The sequence below is a fragment of the Geospiza fortis genome, unplaced genomic scaffold (assembly GCF_000277835.1).
Source record: "Geospiza fortis unplaced genomic scaffold, GeoFor_1.0 scaffold413, whole genome shotgun sequence".
Lineage (NCBI taxonomy): Eukaryota > Metazoa > Chordata > Aves > Passeriformes > Thraupidae > Geospiza > Geospiza fortis.
In genome coordinates, this window is record NW_005054386.1 from 395,960 (window position 1) to 416,740 (window position 20,781).

Here is a 20,781-nt window from a genome sequence, read left to right on the forward strand (position 1 = left end):
TTGCTATCTTGTTTCTCTCTTTCTGGTTTTCTCTCTTCCGGTAGGTGTCCGATCGAATTCACAGGAGACCGGTGTCAGCATTTCGCAATGGTCAGCTTCTCCAGTATGTCTCTTTCTACTTCTCTCTCTCCTTGTTGTTGTAGCTCTGTGTCATGTCCTTAAAGCAGGTTCTTCTGTTCTCCAAGAGCCCTCTTCCTGTCTTGTGCACTCCCAGCTCTGCTTGGTCCTAAAGGAGCTGTGACCGTGTCCAAGAGGAGAACTGGGGCTCGTTACCTCCCTGTTTGTTACAATGGGCTCTGCTTTCATTTCTGATTGAGCTGAGTGCTGCTTGCTCTTTCCAGGCAAAGTGCAGAGTTCATGTGGTGGGTGTGCTGTGTGAGATGAGCCTGTGCTGTGTGTGGAGCTGGGCCTGCCAGCACTGCTGTCCCGACATGGGCTGTGCTGTGCAAGGCAGGATTTGGGCATTTTCCCTGTGCTGTGCAAGGCAGGATTTGGGCATTTTCCCTGTGCCATGCAAGGCAGGATTTGGGCATTTTCCCTGTGCTGTGCAGGGCAGGATTTGGTTATTTCCCCTGTGCCATGCAAGGCAGGATTTGGGCATTTTCCCTGTGCTGTTCAGGGCAGGATTTGGGCATTTTCCCTGTGCCATGCAAGGCAGGATTTGGGCATTTCTCCTGTGCCATACAAGGCAGGACTTGGGCATTTTCCCTGTGCTGTGCAGGGCAGGATTTGGGCATTTCCCTGTGCTGTTCAGTGCAGGATTTGACCATTTTCCCACCACTCCTGCGAGGGGGGTGAGAGTCTCCTTGAACCAAAGGAGGAAATCACAGCCAGGGTGTGACTGTCATGAAATCACTTTACAGTCTGTGGCACAGAGGTCACACTGGTGGCTCCCTCTGCCTCTGGCCTTCCCAGCCCCACTGCCATGCAGGATACAGGATAAACCTGCCAAGTGGGCATCAGACTGTGTCCCTCCTGGACACAGAGGTGTTCTGTCTCTCCTAGGTGGTTGGACAGCCTTGCATATGGGATTGAGCCTAAGTACAGTGACTGCGGGTGTGAATACCATAAAGCCTTTGCACTCAGGGCTCCCCAGTTTAGTTTCCAGTTCCTACAGGTCTCACTTATAGACATAACCAGCTCATGGTGGTCAAGGTGAATGATTTTTCTGGGTCCCTCTTCAGTCAGTGTCACATCATCAGTGAGATCCTGGTCTGGGTAGGGATTGCCCTGGAAGGAGATGCAGTTACAGTGCAGGAAAGCTGTGACCCTCCCTGTGACCCTCTGTGAGTGTCCCTGAACCCCATCCTGCCCCCATGCTGGCTGACTGGACGCGCCACAAATGGTGGGGTTAAAGAGAGGCTTTTTTAAAAGAGCCAAAAAGAGGCTTTAATTAGTGGTAACCAGAGGAGAAATGCCTCTTCAGGATGGCTCCTTGATTGCCAGAATGCCTCTCCCACTGCTCCAAGTCTAATTCCTGCCGTCCTCATCCTGGACTGGAATTGCAGGAGCCTCATTAGCACGTGCTAATAGCTGGCAAGTGCTGGAATTAGACTCCCTTGCATGGAGCATACAGAGACAAGATGCAAATGGACTTTGTGGGGCCCTTGGGACAGCTCAGTGTTTTTACATTGCCTTTTGTTCCAAATTGGCTTCCGAAGCTGAAACCTCCATTGATTTATCCTCCCAGACTCCAACATCCGAGCAAGCTCTTTTTAAAATGACAGCCCAGAATGTTCTATTTTGATCTTTCACCTGGTGCTAAAGGGTTTCCTTCCCTCTTGGAAGCCCTGGAAGGGTGTCAGGGCTGCAGCCAGCAGTGGGATGCTCACCCCATGGAGCTGATTTGTAGCGTGTTTCATGAGGTGGTGTCCAACAGGCTTAAACATTATTGCTGCCATGCTGCAAAACCAAAACAGGGGTGAAAATGAGTTTTATGTCAGGAAAATGCCTTTTGAGAGCATTAATGGCAGGAGTAAACAGCATGTGTTTTTTTTTTTCCCCCAGCTTGCAGAATCCAGCTTTTTATGGGACTGAGATTTGTTTTAATTTTATTCACGTGTTAGAGGAACAATGTCAGCTTTAAAACTGACACATGTACATTTCCTTACCTCAAGTTTGCTTTAAACCACAGCATAGTAAGGTAAAAGCAGCTCAACAATCCAGGCTACCTGTCTGAACTTGGATAAAATTCACATAAGAAGATGATTCATACATGTTTATAGCTGTTTTCACTTTCAGGTCACAGTTGGGTAATATAGATAGCAGCAGCACTGAAGAAAAGCTTGCACTGAACTTTCTCTTTTTCTGAGTAGGAAAAGCATTTCACTCAAGTGTGGACCCTGCAAATGCTTACCTTCTCCTTTGATCAATAATTAGGGCACAGCAGAAGTTGCTGATTTTCCATAATTCACTCAATGCTTCATCCCATATGGGTTCTGACAGGTCAAAAGCTGAAAGAGATTAAATGAGGTTCAGGCATTTCCACTGGAAATAAAATAGCTCTGCCCTGATTCATGTTTTGAGAACACTGCCAGCATTTGACAGATACTTAAATAAGGACACCTATATTGGTGTTGTTTTAAATGTATTTGGGGTATTTCAGGTTTTCAGGCCTAGATTGGATCCTCCTGATTCTTTAATATGAATATTAAATATGACAATGACTTTTATTAGGTATATCCCAGGGCTGAGTGAGAGTCTCTGCAGAGTGAGCTAAATGGAAGGTGCTGTTCTGAAAAGATATGGCAGATACTTTGCTGAATTTGGGCCACAGATGGAGATGGTGCAGCATCCCAGCATCCTGGCAGATGCTGTGTGTCCTCCTTTTGGGAGCAGCTTCCTACCTCTCTGGTTTAAACCCTTATTTGCATTTTGCTCAGGTAAAACTCCCCGTGTTCTCCAGGAGTTCAGGCTGTCTTTGTCTCTTTGACAGGTAGCTCTGGAGGTTTATTTTTCTCTGATTGCCCAAAACACCTGCTAGACCACATTAAGATGAAAATTAGGTGTATTTAGGTAGGTTTTCTCACATGTGAGAGTTGTGAGAGTTGAGATGTGATGTTTGTTTATGTTGCTGTTCCAACCATATGAGCAGGTGCCTACTGCCAGCCCTTCTGGATATAGACACCACTGCTTGAAAATGAAGAGAAATGTTAAAGATGGGGTTTTTTTTTCAATATCAGGCTCACAGTGTTGCTATTTTCTACCAGATTGGTTCACAGAAACTCACTAGGAATTGTATTAATGGGGTAGCTCAGAGAAGCCCCAGTCTGTCCCAACTCTGTCTGCACATAAGGCTGATGGATCAGGGTTAGGAGATCATTTTGTTTAGAAAACCTTAGAGAGGGACATTAAAGCAGCATTTAAATCAGTTGAAATTTAAACTGCATGGAATTAATGGCAGTGAACAGAGGGGACAGTGATTGTCTGCAATTGCTGCATGGAACTGAGGAATGCCCTGGCAGGTGAGAACAGAGTGAGTTGTTTCCATGGCTGATGAGTCACTAAATCCTCTTGCTAAAAGGTTTTTCACATCAAGGTCCCCATGACTCTGTGTCTCCAAGGACAAACCCATGGGAGCAGCTGTGAGGTGGCCCCTGTGGCACAGGTCCCTGCAGAGGCACAGGGCATAGGGTCTCTGTCCCTGCTTTGGGAATGGAACACCTCAGGCTCTTGCTGCACAGCCAGAATGAATCCACAGCACTGACATCTATAGGCCATTGAGCCTCTGCAGCCAGATTTTCCTCTCTGCTGGCACACCTGGCTGAAGAGTGCTGTCCAGAAGGGTCAGGAATTCTCTCCTTCTGCTGGAGGCTCACCCAGTGCAGAGCTGCCTCCTGCGTCCAGCTCCACGGGCACAGCTAGGGCTTGCAGCTTTCCCAAGAGACAGAACCTTGTCCAAAATCATCCTTCCTTCTAAGAAACTCTTTTTTTAAAGTTGTGCTGGCACCTGTGTTTCACAGCTGCCTGTTCTACATCAGATCAAGATCTTCCTCTATCTTCTCTCTTCTACAAGCAACTTTTCAGGTCTTTGGTAAATCCTCCTGGAGGTTTACCAATACCCTGCCAGGCTTTGGGCTGGCTGGTGGCAAAGGTTTTGTAAAGCATGTTTGCAGCTATTTCAGCTCTGGTGCAGCTGAGATCCTGAAAGTTAAACGTGGTCAGCAGGAACATTTATGTTTCCTAAGTCTGCACATTTGGATTCTTTCCACTCGTGATTTATGGAACAGTTTAGAAAATTGGGATAAAGTTTTATATTTATGCTTCTCTCTTGCTTGTGGAAACTGAAACTTCATCTTAACTTTGCTGTTTATTCATCTCCACAAATAATCATCACCAATCTGGAGAACAAATGTCATACCATTCATCTTGGTTAGTGAAACATTTTCATTTTCTACTTTGTGATCCAATTAAAATTGCAGCCTGCAGCCTGCCTGTAAACACCCTCAAACAGAGCTGACATTCACATTCAGGCAATGTCATCTAGCATATTCTCCATTTTTACCCCATATTTAATTCTTGATTTCCTTACAAATTGAATTCTGATTCTCAATTGGAGCCTTCCTCCTGGTCTGCTCGGAAACACAGAGCAGGATTTCCAGCAGGTATCCCTTGGGAGAGCAGCTTTGTCCTCAGCTGCCTGAGCTGGCCCCAGTGCTGCTGGCCCAGCCATTGTGGAGCAGTGTGGCTTCGCTGGGTGAGAGGTTTCTTGTTTGTCTGGAGGATGGTCCCTCTCCCCCAGCACTCACCTGGCAGGTGGGACTGACCCTGGGTGGCCTCTGGCTCCTCGTGCTCAGGTGAGGTGTCCTGTACCACCTCAAGCTCTTCTGGGGAGGTCTGGATCTGAATTTTAGCTTCTCTTTTCACCTCACTTATTCAGCAGTGTCTTCCTACCTGCTGTGACTGCAATACAAAAATGATAAATGAAAGATTATTTCTTTATTTGACCAAAATTTCTGCTTCGTCCTCCACCTCTCACTCGTCTGACCCCCAAACCAATATTTAGCAGCATTTTAAATTGCACAGGCGCTCTGCAGCCTCCATTCAGTGACAGGGTAACTGCTGACCCCTGAATCACAGGGGGATGGCTGTGCTTTGGTGTGGCTGGGGAATCACAGGGTGTTTGTGGTTCAGCATGGCAGGGTGATCCCTCTCCCCAGGACACAGCACAGGTTCCCCTTGGGATCGCCTAAAGTTAATTGCGTGCTCCGAATCCACAGCAGATTTTGAACACTCTGTTGTTTTGTGTTCGGACTCTTGATGCCAACCAAATTTGCTTGATTGCTGCAGTACTGGAGAACGTGAATGGCTGTGGAACATTTACAGATTTCCTGTTCCTGGAGATCGCTCGTGTCACCCAGCTCCTGACACAGCACAGTGTCCTCTGTCCCCATCATGCCCCCTGTCTTGCATTGCTCCCTGCACACCCTGGGAAAAACCTGAATCAGAGACCTGCAAGTGCTGCTCTTGTCAACACAATTGGTTAGCAACAAAATTATCACCAATTTATTATCCTGCTAGTCCTCAGTTGTCAGTTCTTCACTTTGTTTCCTGCCTTGGAGCATGCTCTGTGTCCCAGAGAGTGCATTTTGAGGGAATAATGTGCAGTAACTAAACATCTTATCGACCTTCTTGGGCAATCTGAACACCAAGTGAGCACAGCCACAGCTTTCACAACTGTTTGCTAAGGCTTTTATCCTTTTTAATCATCCTATAAATCTACAGTTCAGTGAGAGTCATCTTGCTTGAGGTGTTGCTCCTACAGGAATATTTTACATTGAATGTTTTTTCTTTTCATCTTTTAAAATAACTACAATGCATCATAGTCACAGAGTCACTGCAGATGAAGTAAATGCAGGATTTTGTCTTTTGTCTGATGCTGAGAAAAAACATTTTCAGAAAGATTCAGGAGGCGCATTTGGAATGAGATTTTCCAAAATAACCCCTCCTGTGCCCGATTCAGGGAGCATGGGGAGTGCCACAGCAGTTCAGGGTGCTCAGCTTGCCCTGACCAGGGAGGATGTGTGCAGAGCAGACAGGAGGATGATGATGATGAAGGTTATGAGAAAAATGCTTTGCCCATTTCCTCAGCCTACAGCTGCCATCTCAGGGCTGTCTCACCCCGATTTATTTGAGTGGTAGCCCTTGGATAAATTGCTTCTAATGGAGCTTGTCCTGTTGAAGCTGGAGAGGACAACAAGAAACGTGGAGAGGTTCAGAGGGCTTGGAGTGACAGAACAAGGGGGAATGGCTTCAAACTGACAGAGAGCAGGTTTAGATGGGATATTAGCAAGGAATTCTTCCCTGTGATGGCAATGAGACACTGGCACAGGTTTCCCAGCCAGCTGCCTGTCTCTGAGCCTGGGGAGCCAAAGGAAACAGCAGCTCTGACATGAGAGAGGCTCACGCTCCTCAGGTCCTGCCCACCACCTCTGTTCTCACAGGAGTTTCTGAGTTTGCAAAAAATCATGAAAATGTTTTGAACTGCATCCATGTGCAGCTGCAGATGTTGCAAAACACCCTGGAACAGGGAGGGATGTCTGTGTGCAGATGGACCAGCAGGTTAGATTTATGGATGAAACTTGAGGTATCTCTACCTGCATTTGTCAGTGTCAGGGGAAACAGGTGTGGGCAATGGTAGGAAGGCTTAGGAATAGGTCAGGGCTGGATGTGGTAGCTGGGTGGTTTGGGGTGAATATATTCTGTCCAGTTCTCTGCTGCCCACCACATTATGTCCATGTCACTGCCACAAAATGTACAAAAGTGCACAAAATGACTGTGAAATGCTCTTTTACACAAATGTTAGATGTGAAGCAGAGAGCAGCCAGGTTTTGTGGCCTTTAAATTATGCAAAACCTTAAAGAACCCCAACTTCCCCCTCCAAAATCTCCCCCAAACATCAGCCCTGGTTTGAAGAGAAGAACCTGCTTTAGAACTCGTGTTTACATGTTCTGTAACAATTAGTGCCAATTTCCCCCCTCCCCTCCCCGCCTAAATTTTGAACAGCACTGCAAAAGAAAGCCAATATTTCTGTGCAGCAAAAAGCAGTTCCTATGGAAAATATAGTAAATAAATCTGGACATCTCCAAGCTGCAAATAATCTTGTGTGCATGGTGATTGGGAGCAGCAGAGCTCACTTTTGTGTGTGGTGGTAAGTATGGAGAACTTTCATGTTTATGTAAGAAAAGCTGTCTTTAGGTGATGTCTGGAAAATGACAGGAATTCAGGAAAATGGGAAATGACTAAAATCCTGGATACCTGTTTGGCACTGTTGGTTCATTGGACAGACTCCTGTGCTTAGCACTGTCTCTGCAAGACGAGCTGCAATCTTACTCGTGCTGAATGTGAATCTGCAAGCACATGCTCCCATCTGGGCTTTGTGCAGCACACTAAAACAATGCAGAGCCACGGCAGGAGTGCAGTTTGGAAGGCTTGAGGGGAGCTTTCAGTGCCATTTGCACTTTTGGATGCATTGCCTTGCCCGGGCACCTCGCAGCAAGTTGGCAGGGCAGGGCTGGCAGGGCAGGCGCATGGGGAGCTGGTGCTGCCAGGGCTGCTGTGCCCTGGGCTGGGCTGAGGGGGGCACAGCACGGTGCTGGCCAGCCCCAGGCCCCAGCAGGACCCTCCCAGCCCCGTGCCCAGCTCCTCTCTGCAGCACAGCCCCGGGCACAGCGGGCGTGGGCGACCAGCCAGGGCAGATCTGCCCTGTGGAAAGGGAATGAATGGTTTTCACCAGGCTCATGCAGTCTCTATGTGTTTTGACCTGTCAGGAGTTGTTTCAGAACAAGTGTACCTTTCCTATTTTTTTTCTTTTTTTTTTTCCCCTGCCTAAACAGTGAATTCCATATCAGGTACTAACAAACATGGCTCATCTCAAAAGAATTCATAATTAACTGAAAGAATTCATAATTAACTTCCACTGCGATTTGTTTGGGTCTTTCTTTGCATAACATGTGAGTTGTGGTGGGGGTTTGAAATGCTCTGAAGCATACAGTGTCTCTGTGTGAGTGCTGCTGAGCCTACCAAAAGCTAACCTGCTGTAACTGCACAGTGTGTGTGTTTGTATTTTAGAGTTCTCTGACAGACCTGTTTTTCTTTTTCTCTTTCTCTTCCTTGTCTTCTTTCTGCATTGGCAGAGCATCTTGGATTTGAATTAAAGGGTATGGAACAACCATTCATTTATTAATCAGAAGCCATTAAGAGCTTCCAACATTATATTTATGGCTTTAATGGGATGATTAAAAAATCAGCTGTTCTGTTCTCTTCCCTGGCACCAAGATAGATGTTTGGATTGAAAAAAAAAAACCAACAAAAACCAAACAAAACAACAACCAAAACCAAAACAAAGCAAATCACAAATTCTAAATGCAAACCTAAGAAAATGCAGGTGTATTTTTAGCAGCACTTTTTTCTTTGTTCCAAGCAGCAGCGTGGTGTGTGTGGCATGACTGGGATGTTACAATTGCCATACATCTCCATTCAACATGCTTTTGTGTATTTAACTGAAAACCTGGGCTCTTGTGTCCATCCAAAAGGTTGCCAGCAGGCACTGCAGGCATTCCAGGAACGGGAAGAGAAGTTCTAGAAATATCAGGGCTGTTATAGAAGTTGCCATCCCAGTCACACTAACCTCCACCAGATCCTGCAAAGGGTCAGGATGGGCTTTGCCATTCCACCTCCCAGATTTTAGCAGCTCCTTTTGGTTCTTGAGCAGGATAAAATTGGGCCAAGAGAAATTGTGCCATGAGACAAATTAGTCTAGAAAACTATCCCTGGGAAGTCAGTAGCTGCCCATGAGAGTGGAGGGTGTAATGCTGAGCACCCCAGTGGCCAGCTTAGGAAAACACTGCAGTAAGTTAAATGCTTTTAAAAATATCCCCTTTGGGCATTTACCTGCTCCTGCCCAGTTACTCATAATCATATTATTTTCTTTCCATTCTCCTCAGTCTGGTTTTAGATATACATCAAGTTATCCCTTGAATAAGCAGCTGGGAAATCAAATCCTTGAGGCAAGTTTTCCCTGGAGCATGCAAGCCAAGAGCAGGGAGGGCTGGTCAGGAGGGAGCAGAGGGGTTGGGCAGCCTGGGATAGTGCAAGGGGGTTGGAACAAGATGAGCTTTAAGGTCCTTTCCAACCCAAACCATTCAAGGATTCTGTGATGATTCTATGATTGATCACTTAACCTAAAAGCATTGGCCTGGCAGTGTCATCCAGAGCAGATCTTCACATGAAGATGCTTCAGTTCCCTTTGCTAGAGGTATGAGGACACCAGTCTTCCAGTTGTGGATCCTAAATTGCCTTCTGAGGTCCCTGAGGTGGAGGGACATTGACTAACTGAAGCTGTATCTCCTCTAGTTTCGGCATGCCTGATCCCCCAGGACTACTGGGGGCATCCCCTTGGAGCAGAAAATGTGGGAATTTTATAGTCAGGGAGCTTCAGAGAAAGTGGTGCTGCTAATGCTAATACACTTGGACAAACCTTCAAATTGAGGATTTTTGACATCCCTTTTTTGTTGACCTTTTGTCCTGTTCCCCATCCATTCTCCACGTCAGCACAGAAGCACACACATCCTGTCTGCAGCGTCTCTCCTCTGCCGTTTGTCTGTCACTGCCATGCCTTGCTGTGGCACCATGGCTGCTCTGTTGGCATTGTGTGGCCCCACATGGTTTGTTCTCCGTGTCTGCTGCTGTACAAGTGATGGTGCTGCTGCTGAAGATGTGTTTGTAGAGCACAGAGACACGAATGGACCTGCTCTGGGATCTTACCTGCTCAAATACAAAGCTGCAGCCTGCACTCTCTCATTTCCTTTCTGTTGCTGTTGAGATGGTTTTGCCCCAAGTGATTAGTGGAAATGGTCCTTCACTTTGTCCTGTCTCAGGGTTTCTGATTAAAACTGGAGGGTTTTCTTTCAGTTTTGCCTGTGTGCTATTTGAAAAGTGCCTAAAAATCGGAGGATTAGGTTCTGCAAATGAGCTATTCAAAAAATTAAAAACATGTAAAGCTTTGCTCAGCCTCATCTGAGGTGTTGCTTGGGCCACTCCCTCCTTCTGTTGAAGAGGGAGAAATTTCTCAATAGCAGTGTCTCTGGTCACACAATGTGAAGATACTGTTATTGAGCATCAGCTTTAATGAGATGTTGGGAGCCAAGCTAAATTACTATCAGCAGATCATTCAATTTTTAGCTTGCAGCAGTGATGCACAGTCTCACACTTCACTGCTTGGTGTAGCAAAGCTGTCAGCTTGAGACAGAGAGGCCAAATCTGCATTTCTGGTGAGCTGAAACATTCCCCTGCAAGTCAGATGAAGGTTCAGGGCAGTCAGACCCACCAGAGACAGGGTCCCATAATGACATGGCCACCAGAACCAAGGCTGGGATTTGAGCCTGGCCCAAAGAATTTTGTCCTGTTATAGGTAAAAAAAACCCAGCCAAATAAACCACCAACAACAACAACAACAACAACAACAACAACAACAAAAAACAATCAAACAAAAAGAAAAAGAAAAGAAAAGAAAAAAGAAAATAAACTCCCCCCCATAGTTTTAATGTCTTTGCTCTTTCTTCCTCCTCCATGATTCAAAGGGAATTATTTCTGCTTAGGGAAAAAAGTCTTTGTAGCAAAAAGCTTTGCTATTGAAGGATTTTTGCTGAAAACTGACCTCCCTCCCAGCTTTTTTTTTTTTTTTTTGGTAAAGTAGTTTTTGCTGAGAAGTAGCAAAATTCTTGCCCATTGCCATCCACATAACCAGGATGTGACTTTCTTCCTCCTCCATGATTCAAAGGGAATTATTTCTGCTTAGGGAAAAAAGTCTTTGTAGCAAAAAGCTTTGCTATTGAAGGATTTTTGCTGAAAACTGACCTCCCTCCCAGCTTTTTTTTTTTTTTTTTGGTAAAGTAGTTTTTGCTGAGAAGTAGCAAAATTCTTGCCCATTGCCATCCACATAACCAGGATGTGATCCCAGCTGGTTTTCCTAGTTTGTATAAAATCTCTGAAACTCCTGTCTGAAGGAGAGAGCTGTACAACTGTAATCCAGGTCCCAAAGATGTGCAGGAGCAAGAAATCGTGTCTGCCATGGTTGCTGATGCCTGGGATGCGGCACCCATACCAAAGAAGGGGAGAGTCCTTGAAGGAGGAGTTTCACCCCAGAGTGGGCTCTTCCCCCATTCCAGCTCCACCTGCTTCCTTGGAAGGGAAAAAAAAAAAACACAAGAAAGCCTTGTTTATTATATTTTGCATCTTAATTCCAAGGTTGTTTTTCTTGCCAGTCCTTGTTTACCAAACCTTTGTCCATTCCCATTTTGAGAGTTAGAAGGAGGTGACCATTTTTCCTAGCACCAATTTTTTTTTTCTCCAAAAATGCTTTTTTCAACCTAGAATGGCAAGCTGAAATTGTTCTAAATATCCAGTTGTCTGGAATGTTCCACTGCTTCCCATTCACTTTTCTTTTTTGCTAAAGTCTTGTCCCAGGGGTTTCTGGGACCAGACCTGTTTCTCTTCTGGTTTTGTATTTGAGTGTTTGGTGGCACAGGGGGTGGAACATGGTCTGTTCAAGGTATTTTGAGTGGTGTGGGGAAGCACACTGAGCACATCAGCCATGGCATGACTTTTATTGCCTAATCTAGATGAAAAAAAAATCAATGAATATTAAAGGCACAAACCCCAATAAGTTTAACACTAACACATAGGGTGGGGACATGAGGACTTTGTTCATAGCTGCTGAGCTGGAACCCTCATGGCAGCTCTGCCCTGAATCCTTCTCTCAGACATCCAGCTGGAGAGCCCAAATTGCCTCTGCTGCTCTTGGCAGGGGTTGCTGGATGTCACATCTGCTCTGGGGTAGCCATGAAGGAAGAGGTGTCCTGGCCATGGTGTTGCTGCCTGGGTGCAGCGCAGAGATCTGAGCATCTCCTGGGAGCTTTGGTGGGTGGGAATGAATCCCTCCCTTCCAGCCTGGTCTGGGTTTTGGTGCAGGTGACTGGCTCTTCTGGTTTGACAGGCAGCCCGTGACACTTGGTGGGGTTTGAGAGGCAGCAGCAAGCTGCTGACATTTTGTGTGTGCCTCTGAGCTGCCTGATGCAATGGTACCAATCTCCTCCTAGGGTTTCATTAAGAATCCTGTATTTTAATCACTCCACTCCCTTTTCTTTGCCTGACACACTATCACTTTTCCATCCTCATGCTGCTTTTTGACTGTTGCAGGATGTCCCTTTCAGCACCTGCATGCTTTGGGACCTGTTGCTCCAGGGCATGCAGCTGCTGGAGGCAGAGGCATCCTGAGCCTGGGGTCCTGTGTGCTCCTGGGCAGTGGGCCATGCTCCAGGGCTCCTGTGCCAGCTGCTCAAGGCACCAGAGAGGGGGGATCTGCTGGAAGGGAGAGGAGATTAATGGGGCTCTGTGAGATTAGCCACGGTGGGAAAGGAAGGGAAGGTGAGAAGTGTGAGTGCAGAAGGGGTGAGCTTCAGAAAGAGAGAGGGCAAAGGCACAGGGAGACAAAAAGGGTCTTTTGAGGGGCGAGGAAGGTTGGGCCAGCTGGGCTCAGGTCTGGGGCAGCCATTAGGCAGGCAAGGGATTGGCAGAGGATTACTAGGAGGTCTGCCCGAGCCCTGTCCTCCGTCTCACCCCCGTGCAGTGCTGGTTCCCCTGCAGCCAGAAGCAGCCCAGGTGCTGGAGCCCATCAGTAACTGGTTCCTTTCTCTCCATTTGCAGAAGCAGAGGAGCTCTACCAGAAGAGGGTTTTAACCATCACGGGAATCTGTGTTGCCTTGCTTGTGGTGGGCATCGTCTGTGTGGTAGCTTACTGTAAAACCAAGTGAGTATGGGGGGCTCACAGGCAAGAACTGGCTACAGGTTAGTGAGTGGCAGTGTTCATGTTCCACACGTCCATGCTTTTCACCCAGATGCTAATTTTAGGAGATGGTGTGCTGTGGTACTCCCAGGAAGGCCAGGGAAACTGCCTACCAGACTGTGTCTGAATAGGACATTTTCCTGGCACCATTTGCTTGTCCCCTGGAACATCATTTTGCCCAGCCAGGTGATGCTGTGTTACAGAGAAAAGCTGGCCCCCAAGCCAGCAGCTCAGCTTCTGCCAGCAGGAGCACACTGGGCTGTTGTGCAGGAGCTGAGGGCTCAGCTCTGCACATTGCAGGGATTCCAGAGCAATCCTAATGGAACAGGAGACCTGGGAACCTCTTTTATGGTCAGCCTTCCCTGCCTGGACAGCACTTTTCTCCCTACTCAGCCTGCACTTCAGTTCAGAGTGCCCCTGCAGTCAATGGGTCTTGTGGAGCAGATGTCTCACCCTGGGCATGGGCAGGCTGTGCCACTTTGTCCTTCATGCAGGACGAGTCAAGTGCTTTGTCACCAAGGCTGAGTCAGGACTCACTTCCCCTTCTCCCCACTTTTCTCCTCCACTGCCAGCTGGCTCTGCTACATTGTGCTGGCCCTTACCTTGGAAAGGGGACCCTGGACCCAGCTTCCCAAATTGTCCATGAGAAGAAAAGTTGACCTTTTGTTTGGAAAAGCAGTAGGAGGTGTTAAGTGTTGAATGCCTTCTTTTGTGTTGTTTGCAACTTTCTGCAAATACTATTGGAATATTCCCATGTTGAAGACTTGCCTTCTCTTTCATCTCTGGGGGCACAGAGCCCCATGAGAGAAGGGTTCCTAATAGATTTTTTCTGTTCTAAAGGAAACAAAGAAAACAAATGCATAACCACTTGCGGCAGAACATGTGTCCTGCTCATCAAAACCGGAGCCTTGCAAACGGGCCAAGCCATCCACGTTTGGATCCTGAGGAAATCCAAATGGCTGATGTAAGACCCTTTGCCTCCATCTCCCTGCATGCTCCTGAGGGGATGTTTTCTGCCAGGGGTTTGACGTGGATGTGTATCCTTACACACCTGTGTGCTTGTGTGTGAGTAGCAAAGCCCAAACAAACTTGAGCAAAAGGAAAGATTCTGCACAGAAACATTTCCAAAACCAACATCTGAAGGGAAATGTGATTTTGCTTTGAAGTACAGGATGAGATTCAGGCATTTGGGATAGGCTTGTTTTGATTAATCAAGTGTGACCCTGATTCCCACTAGGAGAGATGTTCCCAATGTTTCCTGTTTATTACTCTATCCTGTCAGGTCCCACTTGGTGGGATGACAAATGGGATCAGCACGGCAGTGACCAGAGTCACCGTGGTGAAACACGTCATGGTGATGTGGTCAGCTGTCCATCAGCCCACCTGCCCATGCCAGGGGCTCTGTCCTGGTGGGATGCCACTGTCACACCAATGAGAACAATCTAAGTCTCTCTAGGACAGGATCCAGAGGCCAGTTCAGCCACTCTCATGACTTCACTTGTGAGAGATTCCCATCAAACCCCGTGAAGTCAAGGGCCATCAATGGGCTGAAGTGCCTTGCTGGACCAAGGCCTTGAAAGGGGTCAGAAAAAGGGAAGGGGGAGGCAGAGCCAAACGAGAAGTAGATGTAAATGAGTCCAATGAATCAGCTGCAAGCTCTGTTGGGTCAGCCTTAGGATATTAACATTTAGCTAGGTTGGATCCCAACCATGAAGGAAGGGGAAAGGGAATTCTAAGAACCACAGCCCCTGGCCCCACAGTACTGACTCTCTCAGAGAGCTTAGTGCCCCTGTGAGAAGGAGGGCTGGTTGTTAGATGAAGGAATATCTCAGCATAAATATTTGGATCACATCTGGAGTTTCTGTAGGACTCACATCTCTGACAGATTTCATGTTGCTCTCTTTTTGCTGGTACTCAGTCGGGTATAACCAGCTGTGGGCAGAGATGTGTCTCTGCTCAGTAGCTACACATGGTACCACTGTCCTTTGGGGAATCCCTTGGCTCTCCAAACCCTTCTGCAGTCCCTGTGCCACAGCCCTTTCCCAGTGTTCAAAGTGAAGGGGCAGAGAAAAGCCTCCACCCTCCTTGTCCCTTCCTGTGGGGTGCAGAACTTCTGGGTTCACTCAGCCCTCACCTGATTTCACCAGAAATAATCAGGCCAGCCAAATTTTTATTTGGCGGCATTCACAGATTGATGAATGGTGGCTGATCTGTGTGATTCTTCTTATTTTGCAGTATATTTCTAAGAATGTTTCTGCCACGGAGCACGTGATCCGAAGGGAAACAGAGACAACCTTCTCGGGAAGTCACTCCTGCTCCCCGTCCCATCACTGCTCCACAGCCACTCCAACCTCCAGCCAGAGGTGATGTATTCCATCTTCTCTGAACCTTCTCCTGCTATTTGCTGTAGGATGCTGTGAGATTCTAAGATTTTCCTTTCACCTCCATTTCTGTTTTCACTTGATGCTTGGCTCTGTAGTGGCATACAAGCCACGTCTACACTGCAGGACTCTGCAAGCACAGCTGGTTAGTGAAAGGTGTGGAAAAGTGTGTTCCTTGACCTGCACGGAGGTGCCAGCAGGATCCTGCAGCACTGACATAGCTGGAAACCAGGAGGAAATGAGCCTGTGCTTCCATGCTTTGCACAGATCCAAACAGGAGGATGTGTGTAGGAAAGGCTTTGCAGGTTGTGTCTGAAATCCTTCATTAAGTACACAAAGGTTATGTGTTTCATATTTAGAATGTATTTGCCTTGTGGGAGACAAACTACACAAAAAATCACCAAATGTTTCGATTGCTTCCTCAGAGTCAAGGTCTGACATGGAAGTCACAGGCTTTGACCAGAAAGAAAATGCTCCTGTGCAATTTCTCAGCCTCCACCTCAGGTGGTGGCTCCTCTTTCGCTGGAAGTCATTCTGAAGCTTTTTGGGAAACTTGGTCTAGCAGGAAAGTACCAATAGTGCTTTGTGACAAAGGATGAGACATATTTTTGGTTTTCATTTCAAAATAACCACTGAGGAAAGAACACCATGGCTTGGAACCCCAATCTTCTCAAGGTTTCTTAGAACATTTAAATTTCAGATGGACTTCCCTATTTTTGTGATGTCCAAAAAAGTCTTTCTTTCAAATGCTCTAAAGAAACTCCTGTGCTGTTTTGAGTTTGGATGTTCCAGTTCCTCCTCTTAGACAGCTCTTGTGCTTCTTCCAGTAGGTGACAGGGGTTTTCCTTGGAGATCTCTTGCCTTTGATAGGTGACTGGCTCATGTCCTTCATTAGCCAGATGAGGTTGTCTCCATTCATCTGGGAATGCAGGAATTCTTTCAGCTGAAGCTCAGGGATGGCTCCAGGCAGGTTTCCTTAGGGCCCAGGCATTCCTCAGGGTTGAGCAAGTACTCTCAGTTACAACGGGCAAGATCAACTTCAGATGCTGAACTTGGATTTTCAGGTGAATTCCTCCCCAGATTCCTCTGGCTACACCTCCAGCAAGTAGAGAGGGAGCCAGGAATGACTTGATGGGCTGGGAATGATTCTTTTTTTCCAGGGAAATCCACTCCTCATGAGCCAGACAATATGTTCTCCAGGTTTTTTTGCATTCATACTCCTCAGCCCAGCCCTGGCTAGGTGTGTGCGAGCTTGAGCCAGGTGCACAGAGGCTCCTGTGCCTGCAGAGCTGCACCTTGCTGGCCTTCCATGCTCACTTAAAAGGCCTGGGCCATCCCTGGGCACCTTCTGAAGACACAGAGGTGTGTCTGGAGGGCAGCATTAGCTCATGACAGCTGTAGGGAGGAACCTACCTTGGGTAGCCTCTGGTCCTGGCTACCTGCCACCTCATTTTCCTGAGTCAAGTGCAGCAAGCAGGTGCTTCTTGAAGTCATGCCAGAGGCAAACTACTGGCATAATCAGGCTCCATTTTACTCCATCAGTGCCTCTAATGAGGACGCTGTTTGAAGTTATAAATGAGCATGTGCCTGGAGCCATCAATAATTAACAAGTTCTTGGGAAATCTTAATGAGGGCTGCTCTCCTCTGTAAACCCCCACCCAAAATCCTCCACCCACGCAGCTCCATCTGCAGTTTGGGAGTTCAGAGAGGTTGCTCTCATGGATCCTGTGTTTCTGCAATGGTGGGGGTCAGCGTGGTGGCCGTGGCACTGGTGGGACCCCAGTGTGCAGGTGGCCCTGTGCATCCCCGGTGAGTGCTCGTGGGGTGTTCTCTTTGCACCCAGGCTGGGGCTGGTGGGGCTGCAGCTGCTCAGCACATCATGGTCTTTGTCTAGCACCTTGAAAGTGTTTTCCTGCCAAAATCTTTGGTAGATTTTGCTCTGCTCATTTTGAGTGGCTTCTCCTGGCTCCTCTCTGGTAGCAATTCCAAAGGAGCTGTCACTTGGCAGTGCAGGTGGCACATTTGAAGGAACTTGGCTGACTTGCCTTGGCATAGCCAATGTGTTATTCCACACCCAGAACACTTTGCAAGCACAAAGCAGAATTGCCCTGGCCTCCCTCCAGAGGCTGTCCCATCCTGCTCCCAGGCATGTATTCCTCCATGGTGGGATAAATACCTGCTTATTGCGCTGGTTTACTTCCTTTGTCCTCTAATGGCATCTCCAAGAAGGAGAAAAGAATGGCAAATCAAAGGTAGGGTTGGGAATCTGGGCTTCCCTGGTCAGATGGGTCCTAATGAGAGAGAGAGAGAGAAGGGGGACTGTGGTGGTGTTCACAGGGGTCCCAGGAAGAGGGAAGAGACGAGGATCTGACTCTATGTTTTAGAAGGCTGATTTATTATTTTATGGTATCTATTATATTAAAACGATACTAAAAGAAGAAAGGATTTCATCAGAGGGCTTGAAAGGAAAGGGATAGAAAGGAATAATAACAAAAGCTTGTGTCTCTCAGAGAGTCTGAGCCAGCTGACTGTGATTGGCTATTAATTGGAAATAACTACATGAGACTAATCAAAGATGCACCTGTTGCATTCCACAGCAGCAGATATCCATTGTTTACATTTTGTTCTTGAGGCTTCTCGGCTTCTCAGGAGAAAAAATCCCAATGAAAGGATTTTTCATAAAGCATGTCTGTGACAGGGGACAGCAGTGCAGAGGTGCAGAGCTGAGTGTGAGCAGTGCCTGTGTCCTTGGAGAAGAGCTGGCTGGGGGTTCCTTGCTCACTGTCCACATGGGCTTTGCTCCACAGACATGAAAGCCACACCTGGAGCTTGGAGCGAACAGAGAGCCTGACTTCAGATTCCCAGTCTGGGATAATGCTGTCCTCGGTGGGAACCAGCAAATGCAACAGCCCGGCGTGCGTGGAGGCGCGGGCTCGGCGCGGGGCCACCTTCTGCATGGAGGAGCAGCGGCGGCCCACGACGCAGTACCGCGACTCCGTGGACTCCCTGCGCGACTCGCCCCACAGCGAGAGGTCAGAGCCCGCTGCTTGCTGCCACCACAGCACAGCAGAGGCAAGCCAAGCCTCTGTGCCAAGCCAAAAAATGTTCACCTTTGCCAGCCCTAGAGTGGTGGTGCTGTGGTAGAATTGGGGAAACTTCAGTGCTGATGCTACCAGAGGATGCACAATTCCCCCAGGAGGGCACTCTGGTCAGGCAGCAGCCAGCTCTGCATCCTGGTGGCAATGTTGGTTTGGAGTACATGGATGATGGGTGTGGAATATGCCTGGCTGCAGTCAGCAACTGTAGAGAAAAACTGGCTGGCAGAGCACCCTGGGCAGCTTGGTGGGCTGCCAAGCAGGGTCTGGCCCTCAGGTGTTTAGGGAAAAGGTGTCTGTCCTCAGCAGTGTCCTGGATGGCCAGGTGAGAGGGTGCTGCACAGCCCTGGGACAGGACTTGGTAGGACCCAGCCTTCAAGGAACACAGCTGCAGAGCTGAAACACCAGCAGCAGTAGCAGTCGTCCTCTTCCCAGTCTGGCTCCTCATGGAGCAGCAGCACATCTCCACCCTTGTTCCAGCCCTTTGCAGCTGGCCATAAGTGACTCTTGGTGGCCACGTGGCCCCTCTTGGGCCGTTGCCCTTCAAGGCAGTGGAACTTATCCATGGGGCAGAGGAGAAAGGCAGCATCTCCTGCTCTCATTCCTGTCCCTGGTCCATTCAGGCAGACTAACCCAGCTCCTATGGAGATCTCATACATCACAAAACACATGAGTAAAAAGGCCTGTGTGAGTGAGAGAGCCTGGGCTGGTGGGATTGGGCAGAGATACCACTGGGAATATCAACAGGAAATAATATCTGCTCCTTAGAAAGAGGTGGTGCTGAAGAGAGGGCTTGAGAGAGGGGCTAGACCAGACCTGAGTGACCACACTGATGTTTTCACTAGAGTAGATAAAAGTGGTAGATGGCTTTTTGAGACACGAGATTTTTGCTGAGTCAGAGAAAGCAATGCCCAGGGTTTCCCCATCTGTGGCCTGAGCAGGGAGAGGGAATTCCAGGGACCTTCCTCAGAGACAAGCCTGGCAGCTCCAGAGGGAACAGAAAGCAGCTGTCAGGCAGATGAGAGGCAGTGAAGCCATGACTCAGCCTGCTGGGAGATGCTGCAGGGTTTGCAGCGATGCAGAGTGGGAATTGTGCACCGAGTCCCTCGGGAGAAGCATTTTGGGGGATGCTCAGCACATGCTGCCCATTGAAGCCAGCAGCTCACCCTCCCTCGGCACAGCAGTGCAAGGTCCCTCCAGCTGATTCCTCAGGAGAATCTCCACGAGCAGGTTCACTGGAGGCTGTTGTATTGCACTAAATAGTTTATTTAGTTGTTGTTTTGCACTGGGTTGTTAGAGATTTGTACAGGGTAGTCTTTATAGTCCACCAAATAGTTTATGTTATATCACATGGTTTGTTCTTCCCACTCTCCTATCACACAGTTTCTCCCTCACCCACCCCTGTCCCCAATACTCCCTGGTGGTCTCTTCCCTGGTCAGTCCTTCCCCCTGCCCCTCCCCACTTGTGTCCCATTGGTTGTGGCCCTCCTCCTCCTCCTCCGCCCTCCATTCCCCTGGGTATAAAAGTCTCCTGCCCTGAGTACACAGCCTCTTGCCCACCTTGGAAATAAACGTACCACGTAGGTTCCCAGGTGGGGAAGAGCTCTTCCAGTCTTTTGCTTGGGTCTGTGTAAGACTATGTGCGCTGGGGTCCATAGCTAGCTGCAGTGGACCCCAACACCCCGCCCAGACACAGTTCTTACAGGTGGTGGCCCGTGTGTTTGTCTCCCAGGACGGTCAGAGACGGCACGCAGCAGCTGGTAATTCACATGTGGATTATGTTAGCTTTTGGGCCTCCCACCCTCCTCTGACTTCTTTGTCTCATTCTGGTCTTACAGGAGGCCTCCTGGGTCCCTGGGCCAGGAGTTCAAAGCTAGCCCAGCAAAGCGCGGGCTCAGCTGGTGCTTTTTGGGTTGTTCGGTGTCCAAACAGAGGCGTTGCTTTTCCAGGTACGTGTCGGCCCTGACCACACCAGCACGCCTGTCTCCCGTTGACTTCCACTACTCGATGACCACGCAGGTGCCCACCTTCGAGATCACGTCCCCCAACTCGGCGCACGCCGTGTCCCTGCCGCCGGCGGCCCCCATCAGCTTCCGCGTGGAGGAGCAGCAGCCCCTCCTGCGGCGGTACCAGCTCCCCTTCCAGGACACGCAGAGGTATGACAGCTACTACCAAAGGAAGACCTACCTAAACGACAGCATGGGGAGCCTGCCCTCCAGCCCCTTCCGCATCACGGAGGACGACGAGTACGAGACGACGCAGGAGTACGTCACAGCGCTAGAGCAGCCAAAGAAAACAGCCAGCAGCAACAGGCGGTGGAAAAAATCCAAACTGAACGGGCACATCCCTCACAGAGCCAGAGCCGTCCGGGACTCCTTCTCCTTGAGCAGCGCCTCTTACAGCGAGTCTGACGAGGAGCTGGTGGCCGAGAGCACGCCGTTCCTAAGCACTCAGAACAATG

The 20,781-nt window shown here is 48.5% G+C and overlaps 1 protein-coding gene across 1 annotated transcript in view; it reads left to right on the forward strand.

Annotated features, from left to right (window-relative positions):
* NRG2 (neuregulin 2) overlaps window positions 1-20,777 on the forward strand; it is a gene marked incomplete at both ends in the record, with an annotated part of 57,372 nt that extends 36,595 nt beyond the window's left edge. The window contains 7 exon segments of the mRNA XM_031060579.1: window positions 45-103; window positions 8,136-8,159; window positions 12,706-12,808; window positions 13,685-13,808; window positions 15,080-15,207; window positions 18,033-18,257; window positions 20,270-20,777. Of these exon segments, the coding sequence (XP_030916439.1) occupies window positions 45-103; window positions 8,136-8,159; window positions 12,706-12,808; window positions 13,685-13,808; window positions 15,080-15,207; window positions 18,033-18,257; window positions 20,270-20,777 (1,171 nt within the window).
* Between the last annotated feature and the right edge of the window lie 4 nt (window positions 20,778-20,781).